This window comes from Lepidochelys kempii, chromosome 1 (assembly GCF_965140265.1).
Source record: "Lepidochelys kempii isolate rLepKem1 chromosome 1, rLepKem1.hap2, whole genome shotgun sequence".
Classification (NCBI taxonomy): Eukaryota; Metazoa; Chordata; order Testudines; family Cheloniidae; genus Lepidochelys; species Lepidochelys kempii.
In genome coordinates, this window is record NC_133256.1 from 250,431,922 (window position 1) to 250,453,341 (window position 21,420).

General features: G+C 45.6%; 1 protein-coding gene across 15 annotated transcripts in view; it reads right to left on the reverse strand.

The window, feature by feature from the left end:
- The window catches only part of PAH (phenylalanine hydroxylase), a 140,328-nt gene that overhangs the window by 34,809 nt on the left and 84,099 nt on the right, over window positions 1-21,420 (reverse strand). For all 15 annotated transcript variants that reach the window (XR_012156140.1, XM_073323649.1, XM_073323545.1 and 12 more), the window contains one exon: window positions 2,002-2,185. Coding sequence is in view for 14 of the 15 variants with exons in the window: in XM_073323649.1 (XP_073179750.1) it covers window positions 2,002-2,185 (184 nt within the window). In the remaining variant the exon portion in view is untranslated. The remainder of the gene's footprint in view (window positions 1-2,001; window positions 2,186-21,420) is intronic.

Consider the following 21,420-nt stretch of genomic DNA (forward strand, 5'->3'; position numbering starts at 1 on the left):
GACCAGTGTGGAAGAGATGTTGGAATGATTTCCACTCTCTGAAGGGGCACAGTAAAAGATCCCTGCCAGGGAAATCAGAGAAGAAATCTACTTCCTTGAAGCAGAATTTCTCCCTCTGCTTGCCCATGGGTTACATTGCTTCACACCAAGCATAGTGCTGGACTGTGCCTCATTGGCCTTAGTCCTTAGTAAGGGCTGCAGGATTTGGTTTGTTGTTATTAACCAAGATTTAAGGGTGTTTTGGGGGTGGTGACAGGGGGTGTTGGAGTTAGCCAGGACAATCAACACTTCATTCGTTATTTTGTTACTTGGTCCTTTATCAGCAACTTTTATGCATTAAACACAATTGAGAATATGGTCACACTTTGCATGAAGGGTCCATTTAACAAAGAGTTCATAAATGACCAACAGATATTTTAAGAACTGGTAAGTCAATTGTTAGAGAGTCCAGTGGGTCAACTGGTAGCTTATAACCATCTGTCATACTTTCTGCTGATGGGTTTATAACCCATTTATAACTCATCAAACTACTCATATCTGTAAGATGCTGATAATCATAACACCTCTTACGATAATTAACTCTTTATAAACTACTTCTATGTGGATCCTTACTATGAAGGGTGACTAAGAAGGGCTCCGCTCACTTTGTATTGTGGATTCAAACAATCTGCATTATCTTATTTCACTGCACTGCCTGTCTTCACCTGACTGCTTCCCTGTAAGGGCGATCAAGACATGGCAGCTTTGAAAAGTGATGCGAGTTCTTCATCCAGGGAGCATAAAGGGCAGGCAGTTGCAAATGTCTCTAGGCCACTGTTCTAAAGCCCGCCTTAGCGACTTAGAGGAGCCAGCCCTCCTTAGGAAGGTGAAAGAGAATCTTTCTCTAGATAGCATTCATTACCAAAAATGCACATTAAGGGCTTGATTCAGTTAGGTGCTGAGCATTCTGGCCTTGCTCCAGCAAAGCACTTAAGCACATAATTCATTTTAAACACATGAATAGTCCCATAGATTCCAATAGAATTACTCACATGCTGAAAGTTAGGTATATGCTTAAGTAACTTGCTGAATCTGGGTTTTACGTAACTTGCTGGAGGTTGACAAGACTAAAGACGTTGTGCATGTCAAGCACGGGCCACCATTAAAAAAAAAACAAGTTTGAATGTAGGTAATGTTTATAGGAATAGAGTAATACCCCTTTAAATAGTTTGTGAGCCCTCCAATGGTGTTCGCTGTGTTCTAGAAGCCACCGGAAATCAGTCACAGTGGCCGTGTGCACGTAGCTAGGCTTGGCATGTTTGTGCATCTTTAGCAAACGCAGTCATTTGGAATGCACCTGTGCCCGTGTGGTTTCTTCATATTGTTTGTGTGTGTGAGCAAAAGACAACACTAGATGAATTTGGTAGATTGCTGAAAGCTGTGTATGAAAATACAGCCTTTTTGAACAGCAGGGGCACTGTTCATTTGCAGAAAATGAACATGCCTACAACTTTTTGGAATGGGAGACAGGACTATAAAAATGCTTTAATCAGTAAGTAGCCCCACTGAGGATAAGTGTTTGCAAGGCTGGCCCCTTAATAACCATTCACCTGACTACATATAACTACCGTAGTTACATTAACCAGTTACTACAGCCCTGCTAACTAAATATCAGTGAGTGCCAGGAAACAGAATATTGAAAACCGCTAGGTGATTACATATTCATATTCCAAAAGATCCAAGAGACCTCAGCCAGAATCAAGGTTGAGCATACTAGGTACTGCATATGCACATAGAGTGTATGGGTATGTACAACACCTAGTATAATCAAGAGCTTGTCCCAAAGAGCTTACACTCCAAATAGACAAGACAGATAAAGGATGGAAAGGGAAACACAGGTACAGAGGTCAACCAGAAAACTGCTTTACTGAAGGGAATAAAAGTAGTTCAAAAAGGCCGAGTGGTTTAGGCAGATAACACACAATTTTATAGTCAATATTATCACAGTCAATATTTTCTTACCAGCATCTTTCTTCTTTTTACGTGAAAGCTCATGAACTGTTGCTCCAATTTCATTTCTCAAAGTTGCGATGATATCCGTGAGAAGAGGAATATTCCTGCTATCCAGGTTTATGAAGAATTCATATTCATCTTTGTTGACTCGGGAAGGTCTGGACTCAATGTGGATCAGGTTTATACTTTTTTCCTATGAGAAAAGGATAATAGGTTGAATGTTGATACTATATGCTATAGGTGGAATCACAGCATGCTGAAATTCACCTGTTGGTGAATGGTCCACACAAGGCCCTCTACACCACAATAATCTCCAGCAGATGGAGCAGTTGTATAGGGGTGAATTTCACCTCTATACAACTGAAATCCCACCCACCCACCCGTGCAGAGTCAATGCAGGGCCTGCGCACAACTAAGTCCCTCAAAATAGGGCTTAAGTTGGATTTAAGTGATGCATAGGCTTTCTACAGAGGTGAATTTCACTCCCGGTACACCAGGAACAAAAGCTGCACGGAGGCTCTGAATATGCCTATGCGGAGAAGAGCATTTACTCAGAATCAACACAGGATTCAAGAATTCTTTCCATGAAGAATAAAGAAGTGAGAATAAACAAATACATTGAAGTTATTTGCAATTACAATGAAATGAGGTTTGGAAAAGCCAGAAGCGGGGCATCTTGTGATCCAAATCTCAAGGGGCTGAAAATGAAAAGCCATTATATGCCCTCGCTCTGTGCATGCAGTTTCCTTGCCTCATACCCTACTGCAAGTTTATTGCTGTGACTGCAGGGATAAGCAATGGACAATTCGTTTAAACCTGCCTACCTACTCTCTTTGCTCCTGCATTGCAGCCAGCCAGGGGAGCAGCTCAAGTGCCATCTGCTACAAGCTCAAGTATCTCTGCTCCTGCAACACTCATCTCAGCCCTGGAAGCACATGTGGCATGGCTCCAAAATGCCACTGTAAGCCACCCAGGGCAGCATGTAGCATTCAGGTGAATGGGGAAACTGGAAGGGGTAACAAAAGTCAAGAGAGAACAGGAAAGAATAAAAGAATAGGAAGCCACTCCCACTAAAAATACATAAATTAAAAAAAAAATCACAGAAGAAAAAACAGATGAGAAGGAAAAGAGAAAATGGAAACCGACTAGGACAAGAGCGAAACAAAGGCGAAGAGACAGCAACTGTCATAGGAAACAGCAGAGGAAAGGGCCCCTATTTGCCAATCCGACACTAGGGGAACACCAACAAAAAACTGCACATCAGGAACCACTGACCTAACAAGCTAAATAGATACAATATCTGATTAATAACATCCAAGATACACATTCCAAAGTGTTTTTGAAACACTTCACAGTGTTTCAGTATCTCTGTCCAGTGAGCAGGACTGTTGTCTCTCTCTTAGAGGGGGCTGAATCTTAGGTAGAGCTGGTCAGAAAATGTTTTCTCTCCCATGGAAAAAAGTTTGAAGACAGTTTTTGTTGTGGACCACATTTTTCTCCAAAATTCTTCTGGTTTTCATCAAAAACCCAGAATGTGCAGGGTTTGGTTTCTTGAGAAAAACCAGAAAAACATAGTCAAAAGCAGAGTTTCTCCCAAGGAAATTTTGATTTACCAAAAAAACAAAACAACAAAAAAAACCCCATGTTTACTTGAGAAAACCCTTGAACAAAAAATGTCAACCAGCTCGAAAAGTAGGATCTAGGCCTGCATTCCTTATTCAGGCATATTCCCACTGCAGCCATTGTTGCTATAGGGTGAGGCCCATAATGAAATTCTGCCTCCCAAAAGGAAGCTGAGACCCATGAAGACAGAGAAAATTCAGGTTTGGGCCCGTCTGCTCCTTGGTTTTGCTCTCCTTTGCTCCCTTTTGTGCTGCATAGTGCAGCGAGGCAGCTGGCCATCAACAACACAGAAATACCTTGCTACAAAAGGCAGTTCAGAATCTGGTAGGAAGAAGCATGCACGGCACTCTTCTGTGTCTGGAGGGTTGAAAGCCGCTGATTACCTTAAGTTGTTTTGCTAAATACCAGTACAGTAAGTTGAAAAGTTCAAAAGCACATTCACCAATGGCTGCTCATGAAAGATACTCCTCAGTTGTGCTGTCTGAATGCAGAGAATGCATTTAACTGTGCTAAGCCCCAGGGACAATTTGTTTTAGAGCCATAAAATTCTGTGTAGCACACAGACCTTACTTTGTATTTGCTTTTTAGCTAGATGGTAAGAGATCATTACAGTGCTCAAGACTTAGAAGTTAAAATTACTTGCCACTAGATATATTTTTTGACAGAGACCAGAGACAGTGGGCTATACTCTGCTGTCAGCTGGGCCATGGTAAATCCACAATAACGCCAATGAGGTCAATGCAGCAAATGAGGGTTTACACCAGGGGCAGAATCTGGACCATTAGGCCTTATTCTCCATTGCCCAGACAACTGTGCAAAATGGCAGTAAAATGCCACCAAACCAGAATGCTCTATTTACACTGAGAGTAACATTTTACGTTCACTGTGCACAGGAGCAAACGATTGCACAAAGATTTATTGTTCTGAGATTGTACAGCACCTAGCACAATAGGTCCATGTCTGGGGGGGGGTCCTAGATACTACCGTAATAAATAACAAAAAAAAGAACAAGGGAGTGGAGAATGAAGCCCACAGCCTGTACTGATTGGCAGGAGGGAGGGACAGAGGAGTATTGTAATAATTGGGACTACAAATTTACCCTCATTGTAGGCTCAACTGTAAAAAGTATGTAAAAGTTCATAAAATGTCACAACAACCTATAGTAATAAATGTTGATGAAAATAGGTGCAAAAGGGAGACAAAAAACTGAATTAGTCCAATAAAAAGGCCTCCTGCTATAACTCAAGGACTATGTTAAAATCATGCTTGGTAAAAATAGAAGATGTGGAACTGGAAATTAATGAACCAAAATTGGTGTGTCAGATATTAGGCCTGATTGGTGGACAAAAAAAATGAAGGGATGGGCTATTCCACCCTCCATTCCCTTTGTGGGTCCTTATAGAAAGAGACTTTGAGGGAAAAGAACAGAACAGATGAATGCTACGAGTAAGCTTCATGATCATGGCTGCCTCTCCCACTGTTTCTGGGACTCAGGATCTTCATCATCCTGGTCCTGAGAGATGTCCTGAGCAAACCGGGCCAGAGAGGGAGACCCAGATGACATCACCACCCGTACCAACTCCAGCTGAATCCCAAACGACACTTGAGATGAAATGGGATCAGACTTTAAAAACAGCAGCAGCTTCAGCTCACGTCAACTAACTTCTCTTTCCCCCTAAAAGGACAGTCATTACCAGCTTTGATACCATTTAAGAGACTGTCAAACCGAGGGGTGGGCGGGGCGGGGCGGGGCGGGGTGTTCCTTCTAAAAAAGGAAAGGGAACAAGCCTTACTTAATGCTTTACATTTCAAATGCTTTAACTCTTTTCCCTTCTTTTCTATATTGTTAATAAAAGGTTAAAAAGGATGTTTAATGGTGGCTTTGCCATGGTGCTAAGCAGGCTGACGTCGCTGCATACCAAACCCTGAACCTTGTTAAAATTGTTTAATGTTAGACAGTGACTGTGTTGCGTTAACACCTTTGGCCCATATGTTCCATCTAAATGAATACAACAGGGGCCACATAGCAATGCTTTGTCCAGGAGCCCTGGGAGAACAAACAATGGAGCAGGCAGCCAGCACGCGTGCCACTCTAGTGACAGGTCAGCCCTGCTACACTGGCCTCACTCCCCTTGAAAAGTCTTGAGCCTGGGGTGCAGGGTCTTGAAACCCAAAGGGACCCGGTGCCAAGATGCAGGACTAGGGTGGGAGGGCTGTTTTATACCTTCTCCCTGTTTTATCCACCCACACTGATGCCAGTGCATTCTGGCCTGATGTAAAAAGCAAAAGGAGCTATTTTGCTTATTATAGTAGCCTGTCCTCTCAAGTTCTACTCATCCAGCTGTACCACTAATGCACAAATACAGAGGAAATCCCTATTGATCTGCTATCGTGTTGTACAGCAGATTGTTTCTAGTTCACCAGGGAGGCAGAAGAGGCTCATGCGGGTTTCTTTTGGTCAGACTAAAAGAGGACGTATACTCACCAAATCAAATTTCCACCTCCTTTACACCAATGTAATTCTGGAATAACTCCACTGAAATCAAAGAAGCTATTCTGAATTTGCATCAACATAAGTGAGACCAGGTTCTCTCCCCCTTCTCTGCACTTCTACACTGATCCAGGAGTAGAGGCCAGAAATTGGTCACATTTGGCCATCTGATAATTCTTCAGTCCTTAGCTTGTATAAATCTGGCACAGGCAGCTCCTTCTCCACTCCTATCACCTCTGTACAGACTGTATGTCAGGAACAGATGGGAAGGGGGGTGGGGACAGTAATTATGCTTGCCTGGCAGAGTTTAAATCAGGCTCTACAATGCCCTAATCTGTACAGGGCCAGCCATGAACCAACCTCAGAAACACAGAGGGGCAGCCAGCTGTCTGGTAGCCCACTCTCCACCAGTCTGCTTCATGCTCAGCAGACACTGGACATAGCAGAGACTCTGGGGCAAAATGCGGTCCAAGTGATCTGAAATTCTGATGCATTAAAGGCCCATGGTGCTTAAATTACTCAGGGTCAAAATTCACCCTGAATTACAATCTGATGTCAGAAAGCAATTCCTTTATTTCAAACTATCTTCTGAAAAAAACGATTGAAGGTGTAGCTTTTGAACTGTATATATCCCATCATGAATTATGTAACTTTGCCTATCCTTAGCAATATATACACACACAATTAGCTGTTCACATTTTATTTACATTTCTATTAAAACCAGTGCTCTTAACTACAAAAACATCTGTTACTGAGTACATTGTAAACAAAACTGATCTGTATTTCTTATGTCCATTTCTCTTACAATCAGTAGTTTGCTCAGAGGAACACAATACAGAAAAACTGTTCTTATAAGACAGTTGCTTGCATAGTTGTTGTAGCCATGTTGGCCCCAGGTTTGAGTAAGAAGAGTTGGGTGAGGTAATATCGTTGACTGGACCAACTTCTGTTGGTGAAAGAGACATGCTTCCTTCAGCTCTGAGGAGGGCATTCTTCACTTCCTGTCCTAAAATCTTATATAATGCAAAACAACAGACTCGAGGGTGTAGTGTTATGTACTCACAAACAATTTTTGACTTTCACTCAAGAGGTGCCTGCGTCTCAGCAATGGGCAAAGAAAATCATGTGTGTATTATATAGATATATATGACAGGTTTCAGAGTAACAGCTGTGTTAGTCTGTATTCGCAAAAAGAAAAGGAGTACTTGTGGCACCTTAGAGACTAACCAATTTATTAGAGCATAAGCTTTCGTGAGCTACAGCTCACTTCCTCAGATGCATATCGTGGAAACTGCAGCAGGCTTTATATATACACAGAGAATATGAAACAATACCTCCTCCCACCCCACTGTCCTGCTGGTAATAGCTTATCTAAAGTGATCATCAGGTGGGCCATTTCCAGCACAAATCCAGGTTTTCTCACCCTCCACCCCCCCACACAAATTCACTCTCCTGCTGGTGATAGCCCATCCAAAGTGACAACTCTTTACACAATGTGCATGACAATCAAGTTGGGCTATTTCCTGCACAAATCCAGGTTTTCTCACATCCTCCCCACCCCCATACACACACAAACTCACTCTCCTGCTGGTAATAGCTCATCCAAACTGACCACTCTTCAAGTGAACTTTGTGACTTTGTCCTTACCCATAACTACTTCACATTTGGGGACAATGTTTACCTTCAGATCAGCGGCACTGCTATGGGTACCCGCATGGCCCCACAGTATGCCAACATTTTTATGGCTGATTTAGAACAACGCTTCCTCAGCTCTCGTCCCCTAAAGCCCCTACTCTACTTGTGCTATATTGATGACATCTTCATCATCTGGACCCATGGAAAAGAAGCCCTTGAGGAATTCCACCATGATTTCAACAATTTCCATCCCACCACCAACCTCAGCCTGGTCCAGTCCACACAAGAGATCCACTTCCTGGACACTACAGTGCTAATAAACAATGGTCACATAAACACCACCCTATACCGGAAACCTACTGACCGCTATTCCTACCTGCATGCCTCCAGCTTTCACCCTGACCACACCACACGATCCATCGTCTACAGCCAAGCTCTGCGATACAACCGCATTTGCTCCAACCCCTCAGACAGAGACAAACACCTACAAGATCTCTGTCAAGCTTTCTTACAACTACAATACCCACCTGCAGAAGTAAAGAAACAGATTGATAGAGCCAGAAGAGTTCCCAGAAGTTACCTACTACAGGACAGGCCTAACAAAGAAAATAACAGAACGCCACTAGCCGTCACCTTCAGCCCCCAACTAAAACCCCTCCAACGCATTATTAAGGATCTACAACCTATCCTAAAGGATGACCCAACACTCTCACAAATCTTGGGAGACAGGCCAGTCCTTGCCTACAGACAGCCCCGCAACCTGAAGCAAATACTCACCAACAACCACATACCACACAACAGAACCACTAACCCAGGAACTTATCCTTGCAACAAAGCCCGTTGCCAATTGTGCCCACATATCTATTCAGGGGACACCATCACAGGGCCTAATAACATCAGCCACACTATCAGAGGCTCGTTCACCTGCACATCCACCAATGTGATATATGCCATCATGTGCCAGCAATGCCCCTCTGCCATATACATTGGTCAAACTGGACAGTCTCTACGTAAAAGAATAAATGGACACAAATCAGATGTCAAGAATTATAACATTCATAAACCAGTCGGAGAACACTTCAATCTCTCTGGTCACGCGATCACAGACATGAAGGTCGCTATCTTAAAACAAAAAAACTTCAAATCCAGACTCCAGCGAGAAACTGCTGAATTGGAATTCATTTGCAAATTGGACACTATTAATTTAGGCTTAAATAGAGACTGGGAGTGGCTAAGTCATTATGCAAGGTAGCCTGTTTCCTCTTGTTTTTTCCTACCCCCTCCCCCAGATGTTCTGGTTTAACTTGGATTTAAACTTGAAGAGTGGTCAGTTTGGATGAGCTATTACCAGCAGGAGAGTGAGTTTGTGTGTGTATGGGGGTGGGGGGATGTGAGAAAACCTGGATTTGTGCAGGAAATAGCCCAACTTGATTGTCATGCACATTGTGTAAAGAGTTGTCACTTTGGATGGGCTATCACCAGCAGGAGAGTGAATTTGTGTGGGGGGGTGGAGGGTGAGAAAACCTGGATTTGTGCTGGAAATGGCCCACCTGATGATCACTTTAGATAAGCTATTACCAGCAGGACAGTGGGGTAGGAGGAGGTATTGTTTCATATTCTCTGTGTATATATAAAGCCTGCTGCAGTTTCCACGATATGCATCTGAGGAAGTGAGCTGTAGCTCATGAAAGCTTATGCTCTAATAAATTGGTTAGTCTCTAAGGTGCCACAAGTCCTCCTTTTCTTTTTATAGATATATATGTTTGCCATTTTGTAAAGAGTGCTTTGGGATTCGTTTGGAGCCATATAAATGTAAGTTACAATCACTGTTGTTTTAGAAACAGAAGTTCAGTCACAGAAATTGACCCCTCCCAATTGGTAGTTTTGCAGAATGATGTTTTGTGTTGGTAATAAACACTTTCACTTCAAAATATTTACAGCAGCTCTGTTACTTGAGTTTCTATTCAGCACCCAACTTCATTTTGGTACAACTTCCCCACCTGGTGTCTCCTGATGGTATTGTAATTATATTTTATATGAGTCAGAACTCAGTAGGACGTAGTTTGTGTTGCCAGTTCTTGCAATTTTATTGTTAGTCTCATGATATTTGATGTTTTACTTAAAGCTCCAGCTCCTGGAGCCAAAAGGAGAATTTGGGGGTTAGTGGTTTTTTAAAAAAGTTGGTTTTAGCCCTCCTGGTTGCAGACAAAAGCTTGTAAACTTGACATGAGTATCCTCTAAAAGCTCAGAAACCAGAAGGCAAATAAAAAATACTCCTCCTCGGGTGTATTATTTCTTTAAAAAAAACAAACAAAAACCACCCTCATTATTTTTAAGTCAATCTCATGATTTTGGGGCCCAAGTCATGATTTTTGAACGTTCGGGGTTGACAAGACTGTAGTTCACACCTTAACGCCTAATGCCCCTGGCTCAGATTCACCCTTGTGCCAGTGGTACCACAGGGACAGAGAGGGGACATCTTGCATCTCCCCTATTCAGGAACAACAGGGGCCAATTCAGCACATGGTTCAGACTAACTTGTGCCCTTGTGCTGCAATTGCTCCTCTCTCCGATTGCGGCTGTGCAGAATCCCCCAGGGGTGGGCACACCCTAGCCAGTCCCCCTCCTACCTCAGCAGGCCCTCCTCCTGACTTCAGCCTGCTGTGGAAAACCTGCTGCATGGGGGTCTTCCAGACGTGGGATTTATGGCTCCTTTATGATTATTTGGCCAACTGAAAGGGCCTTCAGCACATGAGTCAGTCCCCTGTCAGAGTTGCTCCGTTGCAGAGATGCTTGTAAGCGTATAGCTGTCTGCCTTGCATTTATTTAAAGGCACAACACTTGTCATTTATAAGTTCAGCATTATCATGTAGTAACCAGTTATAACAGATTTCACTGTTAGGGTCAATGATAGCTCTCACTTTGCGCTATGTAACCCTCCAGTCTTCAGTGGGGTTGCCAGTTCCCATGATTTTAGCCTGAGTCTCACCACAGTTATTGTTTTGCCTAAAGGCCTCACTCCTGGAGCTTAAAATTTTACCTTCCTTACGGGGGGTGCGGGGTGGGGGGGAGGGAGTAAGCATCTAGCCTTCATGGTTGCAGAAAAAAGCCTGAAAACATGATTTTTAAAAGTCTCATGATTTTTAAGACAAAGTCAGGATTTTTTTGGGGGAGGGGGAATCAGTCTCATGCTTTTTGAATGACTGGAGTTGGCAATACCGCAGGTGTCACTGGTGGTAGACGTTGGCCCATCCTTCATTGGAGAGGTTCCATTTTCACACATGTTTTTCACAACTCTATTAGGAAGCCTTAAGGGGGAGCGATAGTTCTAGGCTACTGTTTCCAACAGCGCATTTGTGTCTTCCCTCTGTGAGCTACCACACGCCCCTGTACTCGATTCTTAAAAACCAAGAACAGCTATCAACATCCATCTGTAGCTTGTTTCCATGGCCCTTGTCACTAAGCGACCTCAGACCCATCATGACGTTCCTACAAGGTGGTTGCATAACTACTGAATTTTCACGCAGACACTGAGTAAATACTCCCAGAGGGAACATTTATATAAAGCTGGTAAGAAAGAGCATGTAAAATGACATGCTGCAGTTTTTAACCCTGACTAGCTGTGGGCTACATTCAAGTCCCATTAAAAGGGAAGGTTTTCAAAAAGCACACATGACAGTTAAGCAGTTGATTCCCACTGAGAGTCAATGAGAGTTAGGAGCCTAATTTCCATTTGTGCCTTTGAATAGCTTCCTCAAAGTCAATGCAGAGACTTTCATTTTGGTCAGGGAGAGTTCGTTTAGGCTCTGTTTGTTTAAGGCAGGGATTCTCAATTGTCTCCATACTGCAACCCCCTTTCTCCTACTGGGACCCCACCCTCACCCCTCCATGACACCCCTCTTGTCTAGCTGATATCTAGTCAGGAACCCTTCCATTCAGCAGTGGGGAAAGGGCAGAGTGGTCACAACCTCCTGACACTTCTGGGGAGTTGTGACAACCATTCTGAGACCCTCTGTCCTCAGGCACTCATCACAGCAGTGTCTAAGTGCCAAAGCCCATGAGATCAGAGTTTGCTGAATGTATTAAATACAAATTAAACAGCCATGAATCATGCAGCTTTGTACAAAGCACACAGGGCTCTGCCCCTTCTCCCAACCGCCCTGCCCATTTTCGTGTGGCAGCCAGTTAAACTGAGCCAGCATGCCCTGGGAAGTAATCTGCCTTTGGTGTAAGGCTAGTACAGATTTCTCTCCTCCTGGAGCACTGCAGAACCAGGAACCAGATAGTTACTTTGAGTCACAGTCTGTTTCCCTTGTCTGCTCCTGAGAGAAAGGAGCTAGCCACTGCCCCTTGCGCAGGACCAAGGGCAAGGTCACAACTGAGCCTACCTCCTCTTGTGGTTTTGTGAATGGTATTTCTAATTGTCCTTTGCTTTTAATAAAATGAAAAAGCATTCAAAATGCTCAACATTGAAATGAAACATTTCATCTGACCTGAAACTAATAATTTTTTTCATCTTTTGTATCACTGAGAAACGCCTTTTATTTTTGTTTTTTGGGGGGGGGAACACAATAATTCGCACAGCTCTCGTTAGCATTAACTCAGCATGTCACAGTGCTTTCTGTCTTGAGGTTAAATGCTATGAAATGACCCCTCTGCAGTGTCTAGACCAGAGCAGCAAAGGAAGGGTTGATAGCTGGTGCTTGTTGTAGTGGAATGCTGTCCTGAGGTGGGGGGTTCCACGACCACCACTCCCAAGAGGAGAAGGCGGGTGGTGGTGGTCGGGGACTCTCTCCTCCGGGGGACTGAGTCATCTATCTGCCGCCCTGACCGGGAAAACCGAGAAGTCTGCTGCTTGCCAGGGGCTAAGATTCGCGAGGTGACGGAGAGACTGCCGAGACTCATCAAGCCCTCGGATCGCTACCCCTTCCTGCTTCTCCACGTGGGCACCAATGATGCTGCCAAGAATGACCTTGAGCGGATCACTGCGGACTATGTGGCTCTAGGAAGAAGGATAAAGGAGTTGGAGGCGCAAGTGGTGTTCTCATCCATCCTCCCCGTGGAAGGAAAAGGCCTGGGTAGGGACCGTCGAATCGTGGAAGTCAACGAATGGCTACGCAGGTGGTGTCGGAGAGAAGGCTTTGGATTCTTTGACCATGGGATGGTGTTCCATGAAGGAGGAGTGCTGGGCAGAGACGGGCTCCATCTTACGAAGAGAGGGAAGAGCATCTTTGCCAGCAGGCTGGCTAACCTAGTGAGGAGGGCTTTAAACTAGGTTCACCGGGGGAAGGAGACCAAAGCCCTGAGGTAAGTGGGAAAGTGGGATACCGGGAGGAAGCACAGGCAGGAATGTCTGTGAGGGGAGGGCTCCTGCCTCATACTGGCAATGAGGGGCGATCAACAGGTTATCTCAAGTGCTTATATACAAATGCACAAAGCCTTGGAAACAAGCAGGGAGAACTGGAGGTCCTGGTGATGTCAAGGAACTATGACGTGATCGGAATAACAGAGACTTGGTGGGATAACTCACATGACTGGAGTACTGTCATGGATCGTTATAAACTGTTCAGGAAGGACAGGCAGGGCAGAAAAGGTGGGGGAGTAGCCCTGTATGTAAGGGAGCAATATGACTGCTCAGAGCTCCGGTACAAAACTGCAGAAAAACCTGAGTGTCTCTGGATTAAGTTTAGAAGTGTGTGCAACAAGAGTGATGTAGTGGTGGGAGTCTGCTATAGACCACCGGACCAGGGGGATGAGGTGGATGAGGCTTTCTTCCAGCAGCTCACGGAAGCTACTAGATCGCATGCCCTGATTCTCATGGGTGACTTTAATTTTCCTGATATCTGCTGGGAGAGCAATACAGCGGGGCATAGACAATCCAGGAAGTTTTTGGAAAGCGTAGGGGACAATTTCCTGGCGCAAGTGCTAGAGGAGCCAACTGGGGGGGCGCTTTTCTTGACCTGCTGCTCACAAACCGGGTAGAATTAGTGGGGGAAGCAAAAGTGGATGGGAATCTGGGAGGCAGTGACCATGAGTTGGTTGAGTTCAGGATCCTGACGCAGGGAAGAAAGGTAAGCAGCAGGATACGGACCATGGACTTCAGGAAAGCAGACTTCGACTCCCTCAGGGAACGGATGGCCAGGATCCCCTGGGGGACTAACTTGAAGGGGAAAGGAGTCCAGGAGAGCTGGCTGTATTTCAAGGAATCCCTGTTGAGGTTACAGGGACAAACCATCCCGATGAGTCGAAAGAATAGTAAATATGGCAGGCGACCAGCTTGGCTTAATGGTGAAATCCTAGCGGATCTTAAACATAAAAAAGAAGCTTACAAGAAGTGGAAGGTTGGACATATGACCAGGGAAGAGTATAAAAATATTGCTCGGGCATGTAGGAATGTTATCAGGAGGGCCAAATCGCACCTGGAGCTGCAGCTAGCCAGAGATGTCAAGAGTAACAAGAAGGGTTTCTTCAGGTATGTTGGCAACAAGAAGAAAGCCAAGGAATGTGTGGGCCCCTTACTGAATGAGGGAGGCAACCTAGTAACAGAGGATGTGGAAAAAGCTAATGTACTCAATGCTTTTTTTGCCTCTGTTTTCACTAACAAGGTCAGCTCCCAGACTGCTGCGCTGGGCATCACAAAATGCGGAAGAGATGGCCAGCCCTCTGTGGAGATAGAGGCGGTTAGGGACTATTTAGAAAAGCTGGACGTGCACAAGTCCATGGGGCCGGACGAGTTGCATCCGAGAGTGCTGAAGGAATTGGCGGCTGTGATTGCAGAGCCACTGGCCATTATCTTTGAAAACTCGTGGCGAACCGGGGAAGTCCCGGATGACTGGAAAAAGGCTAATGTAGTGCCAATCTTTAAAAAAGGGAAGAAGGAAGATCCTGGGAACTACAGGCCAGTCAGCCTCACCTCAGTCCCTGGAAAAATCATGGAGCAGGTCCTCAAAGAATCAATCCTGAAGCACTTGCATGAGAGGAAAGTGATCAGGAACAGCCAGCATGGATTCACCAAGGGAAGGTCATGCCTGACTAATCTAATCGCCTTTTACGATGAGATTACTGGTTCTGTGGATGAAGGGAAAGCAGTGGATGTATTGTTTCTTGACTTTAGCAAAGCTTTTGACACCGTCTCCCATAGTATTCTTGTCAGCAAGTTAAGGAAGTATGGGCTGGATGAATGCACTATAAGGTGGGTAGAAAGTTGGCTAGATTGTCGGGCTCAACGGGTAGTGATCAATGGCTCCATGTCTAGTTGGCAGCCGGTATCAAGTGGAGTGCCCCAAGGGTCGGTCCTGGGGCCGGTTTTATTCAATATCTTCATAAATGATCTGGAGGATGGTGTGGATTGCACTCTCAGCAAATTTGTGGATGATACTAAACTGGGAGGAGTGGTAGATACGCTGGAGGGGAGGGATAGGATACAGAAGGACCTAGACCAATTGGAAGATTGGGCCAAAAGGAATCTGATGAGGTTCAATAAGGATAAGTGCAGGGTCCTGCACTTAGGACGGAAGAACCCAATGCACAGCTACAGACTAGGGACCGAATGGCTAGGCAGCAGTTCTGCGGAAAAGGACCTAGGGGTGACAGTGGACGAGAAGCTGGATATGAGTCAGCAGTGTGCCCTTGTTGCCAAGAAGGCCAATGGCATTTTGGGATGTATAAGTAGGGGCATAGCGAGCAGATCGAGGGACGTGATCGTTCCCCTCTATTCGACATTGGTGAGGCCTCATCTGGAGTACTGTGTCCAGTTTTGGGCCCCACACTTCAAGAAGGATGTGGATAAATTGGAGAGAGTCCAGCGAAGGGCAACAAAAATGATTAGGGGACTGGAACACATGAGTTATGAGGAGAGGCTGAGGGAGCTGGGATTGTTTAGTCTGCAGAAGAGAAGAATGAGGGGGGATTTGATAGCTGCTTTCAACTACCTGAAAGGGGGTTCCAAAGAGGATGGCTCTAGACTGTTCTCAATGGTAGCAGATGACAGAACGAGGAGTAATGGTCTCAAGTTGCAGTGGGGGAGGTTTAGATTGGATATTAGGAAAAACTTTTTCACTAAGAGGGTGGTGAAACACTGGAATGCGTTACCTAGGGAGGTGGTAGAATCTCCTTCCTTAGAGGTTTTTAAGGTCAGGCTTGACAAAGCCCTGGCTGGGATGATTTAACTGGGAATTGGTCCTGCTTTGAGCAGGGGGTTGGACTAGATGACCTTCTGGGGTCCCTTCCAACCCTGATATTCTATGATTCTATGATTCTATGAAATAGGTATACTGGGAGTTGTATGTGCGCTGAAGTGGGAGAGGTCCCATTTATCCCACTAACGTACTGAGTTAAATTCTAGGGACAGATTGCTTTGCAAAATGTGCCCATGCCTGCATAACCTGTATGCTTTTCCTCTTGTTTTGGAAACAATCCAAAATTCAGCAAAAGCCCAGTACATTCAAGATGGTCAAAGAGATAAACTTCAAAGTGGTCATTGTTTGTTGACCACACAGTTAACTCCCTAAACAGAGAAAAAATTACCAGAGTCATCTTTGTTGGCTCAGAAGGCAAAGGGTCTGACTCAGTGTTACCATTTACCTCTGGGCCAGGTTCCAGTATCTTTACTCACATGATGCAACAACCTACTGCATGAGAACAGCCATGTAAATCAAATGTGCTGCACTGTGCAAGCAAAGCGATCAGAACCTGATCCTGAGGGTGAAATTCTGCTATGTGAAAAGAACATTACTCAACAAAAGCAGGGTGATTTCTATTTGAACGTGAGGTAACAGTTTGCATCATACTGTAACCCACACACCTCTTGGGTGTGGTGTTGTGTCAAGACCACTGAGAGAGAGAGAGAGAGAGAGAGATTGATTGATTGATTAATGAGTCTGCTCTACAGCCTAAGCTAACAGTCATATGGCTTTTAGCTCATGCAGTAGAGGCTCATGCACTAAGTTCCAGTGACCCCAGGTTCAAACCCGACGATGACCAGGTCTGTCAGCATTACAATATTATTCCACCCTATTTTTTTTTTTACTAGTAAACATTTTAATCCATCTGGCTCTGGGCAGGATTTTCTTTATTTCACATGACCAGTATTTAATTCAGAGGTGCAAGTAAGCTGGTAGGCCCCGGTACGGCATACTAGTAAGAGCTGGTGCACTGTACCAGGACCAGCTTTCCGAGAGGACAATTTAAAGCCCTGGGGGTAGCGGCGGCAGGGCTCTGGATTTAAAGGACCCCAGAGCTCCAGCCGCTGCTACTGCCCTGGCGCCCTTTAAATCCCAGCCTGACCCCTGCTTCCTGAGCCCTGCAGTAGTGGCAGCAGGGCTCTAGCGGGGATTAAAAGGGCCCTGGGGCAGTAGCAGCGGCTGGAGCTCCGGGGCCCTTTAAATCCGAACCAGAGCCCCACCACCGCTACCCCAGGGCTCAGGCAGCAGGGCTCAGGCTGGGATTTAAACGGCCCTGGAGCTCCAGGCCCCGCTACCCTCCCGGGGCCCTTTAAATCCCTACCTGAGCTCTGCTGCCAAAGCCTGGGGTAGCAGCAGTGGGGCTCTGGCGGGCATTTAAAGGGCTGGGGCAGTAGCGGTGGCTGGAGCCCCGGGGCCCTTTAAATGCCCGGTGGAGCCCGGCCACTGCTACCCCAGGGCTTTGGCAGCAGGGCTCAGGTGGGGATTTAAAGGGCTTGGGGCTCCGACAGTTGCTACCACAGCGGAGCCCCAGGCCCTTTAAAGCTCTGCCAGAGCCCAGAGCCTGGGGGTAGTGGTGGCAGCCGGGAGCCCCCAGGGCTCCTCAGTAATTTAAAGGGCCTGGGGCTCCACTGCGGTAGCGGCAGCTGGAGCCCTGGGCCCTTTAAATCGCCCCCGAGCCCTGGGGCTCCCAGCCGCCTCTGCAGCTGGTAGGTCGGGGGTGATTTAAAGGGCCCTGGGCTCCCAGCCGCTGCTACCGCAGCTGGAGCCCTGGCCCTTTAAATCAAGATTTAAAGGGCCCCGGGGATTTAAGGCCCTGCCTCTTCCGGTTGAGGCCACGCACCCTGCTCAGGACTCCGGTGTACCGGTAAGTCCTCTAACTTACTTTCACCCCTGATTTAATCCATCCATGATTTTCTGCACAGGGATATATATATATATATATATATATTTTTTGTCTACCACACTGTAAAATCATTCTTGTGGTCAAAGCCACTAGTGACTTCCTACATGTTTCTTTACAGCATAAAAGCAGATTCTGCCACCCTTACTTACAAGGGGCAGTACCTTGCTTTCTACATAGTCCCATTAAGATCAGTAAGACAGGATGAATACTTTTCACCATGACTAAGGCTGGCAGAACCAGCAGCTATTGATGGTATGTGATTGGTCACCTTAGTCACAAGGTACTGCTTCTGCTACCTGACTGGTTTACTCCCAAACCCACAAAGAGCTTTCAGATCCCAACTTCAGAGAGAGAGAGAGAGAGAGAGAGACAGAGACATGAGTACTTGAGAACAGACACATGGGTGTCACAGAAGAGGAATGGTCCAATGGTTAGGAGGCTAGCCTAGGACACAGGAAATCTGGACTCTGTTCAGTTCCAGAGATTTCTTATGTGATCTTGGGCAAGTCACTTAGTCAGTCTTTCTGTGCCTCAATTCTTTTCCCCTTCTGGAAAATAAAGAGACTAGTACTTCCCTAACTTACAGCAGTGTTGTGAAGACATTAAAGATTGTGAGGTGCTCTGATGTTACACTAATGGGAGCCATATCACACTAATGGGAGCCATATCAGTTCCTTAAGATTTGCATGCATATTTGTGCACAGATACACATTTGCAGCACTTCCAGCACTTCTCTTTCCACAAACATTTTGGCGAATAACAGTTCTCACAGGCATAATGTCATCACCAATCCACTGCTTACTGAAGTTAAGGGAAATACTCCCTTTTACTTTAATGGGGACTAGATTTGGACTGTAGTAAATAAGGACAGGGAAACAGGCTTCCTTTCATCTCCCAAATGGATTGCCATATAGTCTGGTACTCGCCTCTGGGGCAGGGATAGTGGATACATAGAATCTGGCTCAGGTTAGGTTTGTAACCACTTGCTTATAATGGTGGAGCTGGATTCACAGCTCAATTTAAGAATGAGCCTCTGACTCCATGAGGATTTGGCTCACCCTGCAGGGGAGGATGGGTTGGGAGGCTCACTGGGAAACCTTCATAGAATCCCAGGGTTGGAAGGGACCTCAGGAGGTCATCTAGTCCAACCTCCTGCTCAAAGCAGGACCAATCCCCAATTTTTGCCCCAGATCCCAAATGGCCCCCTCAAGGATTGAACTCACAACCCTGGGTTTAGCAGGCCAATGCTCAAACCACCTTCTGGGGGTGGAAGTAGAGCCGGGTAGCAAATGGTGGCAGGACTGGGTACTGAGTGATGCTTGAGGAACAAATGCACTCAGCCAGCCTACTGCCTGGTTCATCAGCTCAGCTGGTTGATGACTCCTTCAGGGCACCATTCTAGCGTTCCATCTGGCCTGGACGTTTTGTCCCACAACTTATAAAGCATGGACAAAACACTAGGGCTAGATATTCAAGAGAGCTCAGCATCTCAATTTGCACTCCATGTCCTGAGGTCTTCTGAAAATGTGGCCATTTATTTTGCTGCCTAAATGGGAGCGAACTCTCTTGGAAAATCTGGTCCCAGCTGAGCATGCTCAGCACTTCTAAAAACATGGCTCTACGCCTGTTGCTGAAAACAGAGAGATTGCCAGTTTAAAGGGATACGTGGTCACCCTGCTCATGCACCTCATCCTTTTTTGGGGACCAGAATGGTTATCCACGTTGACTGATTGCACTTCTCAGAGTCACAGACCTGGCTCTGAAAACTGATTGAAAGAATGTAAATCAGGAATAAACATAAGACAAAAAACAGATCTACCCAAACCTGGTTTGAATTTAAAGCAGTCAGATGCATAGAAGCAGTTACATAGAAATTATTCAAATCTGGTGGTAACATTCTAACAGATAAAATATCAATTCCTATTAATAGGAGGGGTGCAGTGCATGAACACAGGATACCAAAAGATACCACTTCTGGATACAAGTGGGAATTGTACTAAAACAAGAGCTCAGTTTCAAAGCACAAAATTACACAACAGTGCATATGGACAGTCCCTCAGTCACAGACATGACCTTGAGGGCTCTTTGCATACAATAAATACAGTGGACCCCAAAAGGACATTGAGATTCCCTTAAATTTGGTGTCACCATTGCAGGGCTAGCTGCACCTCTATCCCCTTTTGGGTTGCTCTGAGTGCACCCCCTCAGGTGTCCGGCCTCATGCCCTTACCTCCCCTAGGGTGGAATTCTGCAATATTCCCATTCCTAGACCGGGCCATAGGCTTCAGTTCCCTGTGTATCAACCATGCTTACCAAGCAGGTTCGAATAGGATCAGCCTCTGCAACTCTTCCCTTCAGGATTCTGTGACCAGTGGGGTATATAGTGACTAAGCCACCTTCTTAAAACCAAAATGTCATTTGTTTAACTGTAGGAACAAAGCTTTTTGAGAAAACTGATTTTAAAACAAACATCTACACTAATGCTTGTGTTACACAATGGCTTACTGCCCCCTGCCGGTAACCTAAGCTGGCCTAATTCCTCTGACACCTCCAGCGGGTGCCTGGGTTGCAGTCTGGTTCCCACAAACAACTTTCCCCTCTCTTGACACAATGTTCCTTTTTAAACATGCCAAAGATCTTTTGGTATCCTATGCTCGTGGCTGTAATAGGACAGGCCTACCCTGCCATTCATCCTTCTGGCAAAGTGTGGCTCTGCAGTGTCCCTTCCTCCTCTCCTCCCCATTAGGGACTCTGTAACAGGGTGGCTTGCCCTGTGGGCTAGAAAACCTGGGGCCAAGCCAGCCATGATTACAAGATGAATGCCACCTGAGAGAAATCAGGTCATTAAAATATAAAAGGCAGCAGGAAGGGGCAAGGGAAGAGTGTGACTGAGAGTATCTGAGACTACCAGAGGTAGGAGGCCTGCCAGTAAGCTATGGAAGCCTAAGCGAGGCGATTGCATGGCTCTGGAATTGAGGATTGTTTTGGGACTTTGTTCTGTTTTTGACAAGCTTTGTTGCCAGCTTGGTGGAGAGTGAATTAAAGAATTTGGGGCTGAGAAGGTGACTAGCAACTTTGTGAATTCTTAAAGGCCCTAATGAAAGGGAAGTAGAGGCAAGTGGTGGCCATGGAACTACAGACTCCATATAAGAATTACAACAGGCTTATCTGTGTTTGTGCCCATGCCAGCCTTGTTTATTAATAAAAGGTTACATTATCATTCCCCCCCAAAACAGAGAGATTTACCCTATTTATGTCAAGCAACAATAGCGCGCGCTCTCTCTCTCTCTCCTTACAGTTCTTCCAGTTCACCTATTCCTGGGCTCTTCTTCCTTGAATGGTTTTAAACCATACTGCTCAATGATTAAATATCCCACTTCCCCCACCACCTTTGTGGCCAGGTGATCTCTCGCCAGGTTCTTCTTCTGGAGGACAAATGTCTTGTCTCAGTATATTATGTTCCCTGCCACCTTTCCCCAGATGCTGAGTGCTCCCTCTCCCTGGAGACAAGCTTCTTCTCTAAACCAGGGACATGTGGTTGGATGAAATTATGGTAAAGTGGGTGCCCAACTGGTTGAAAAACCATAAGCAAA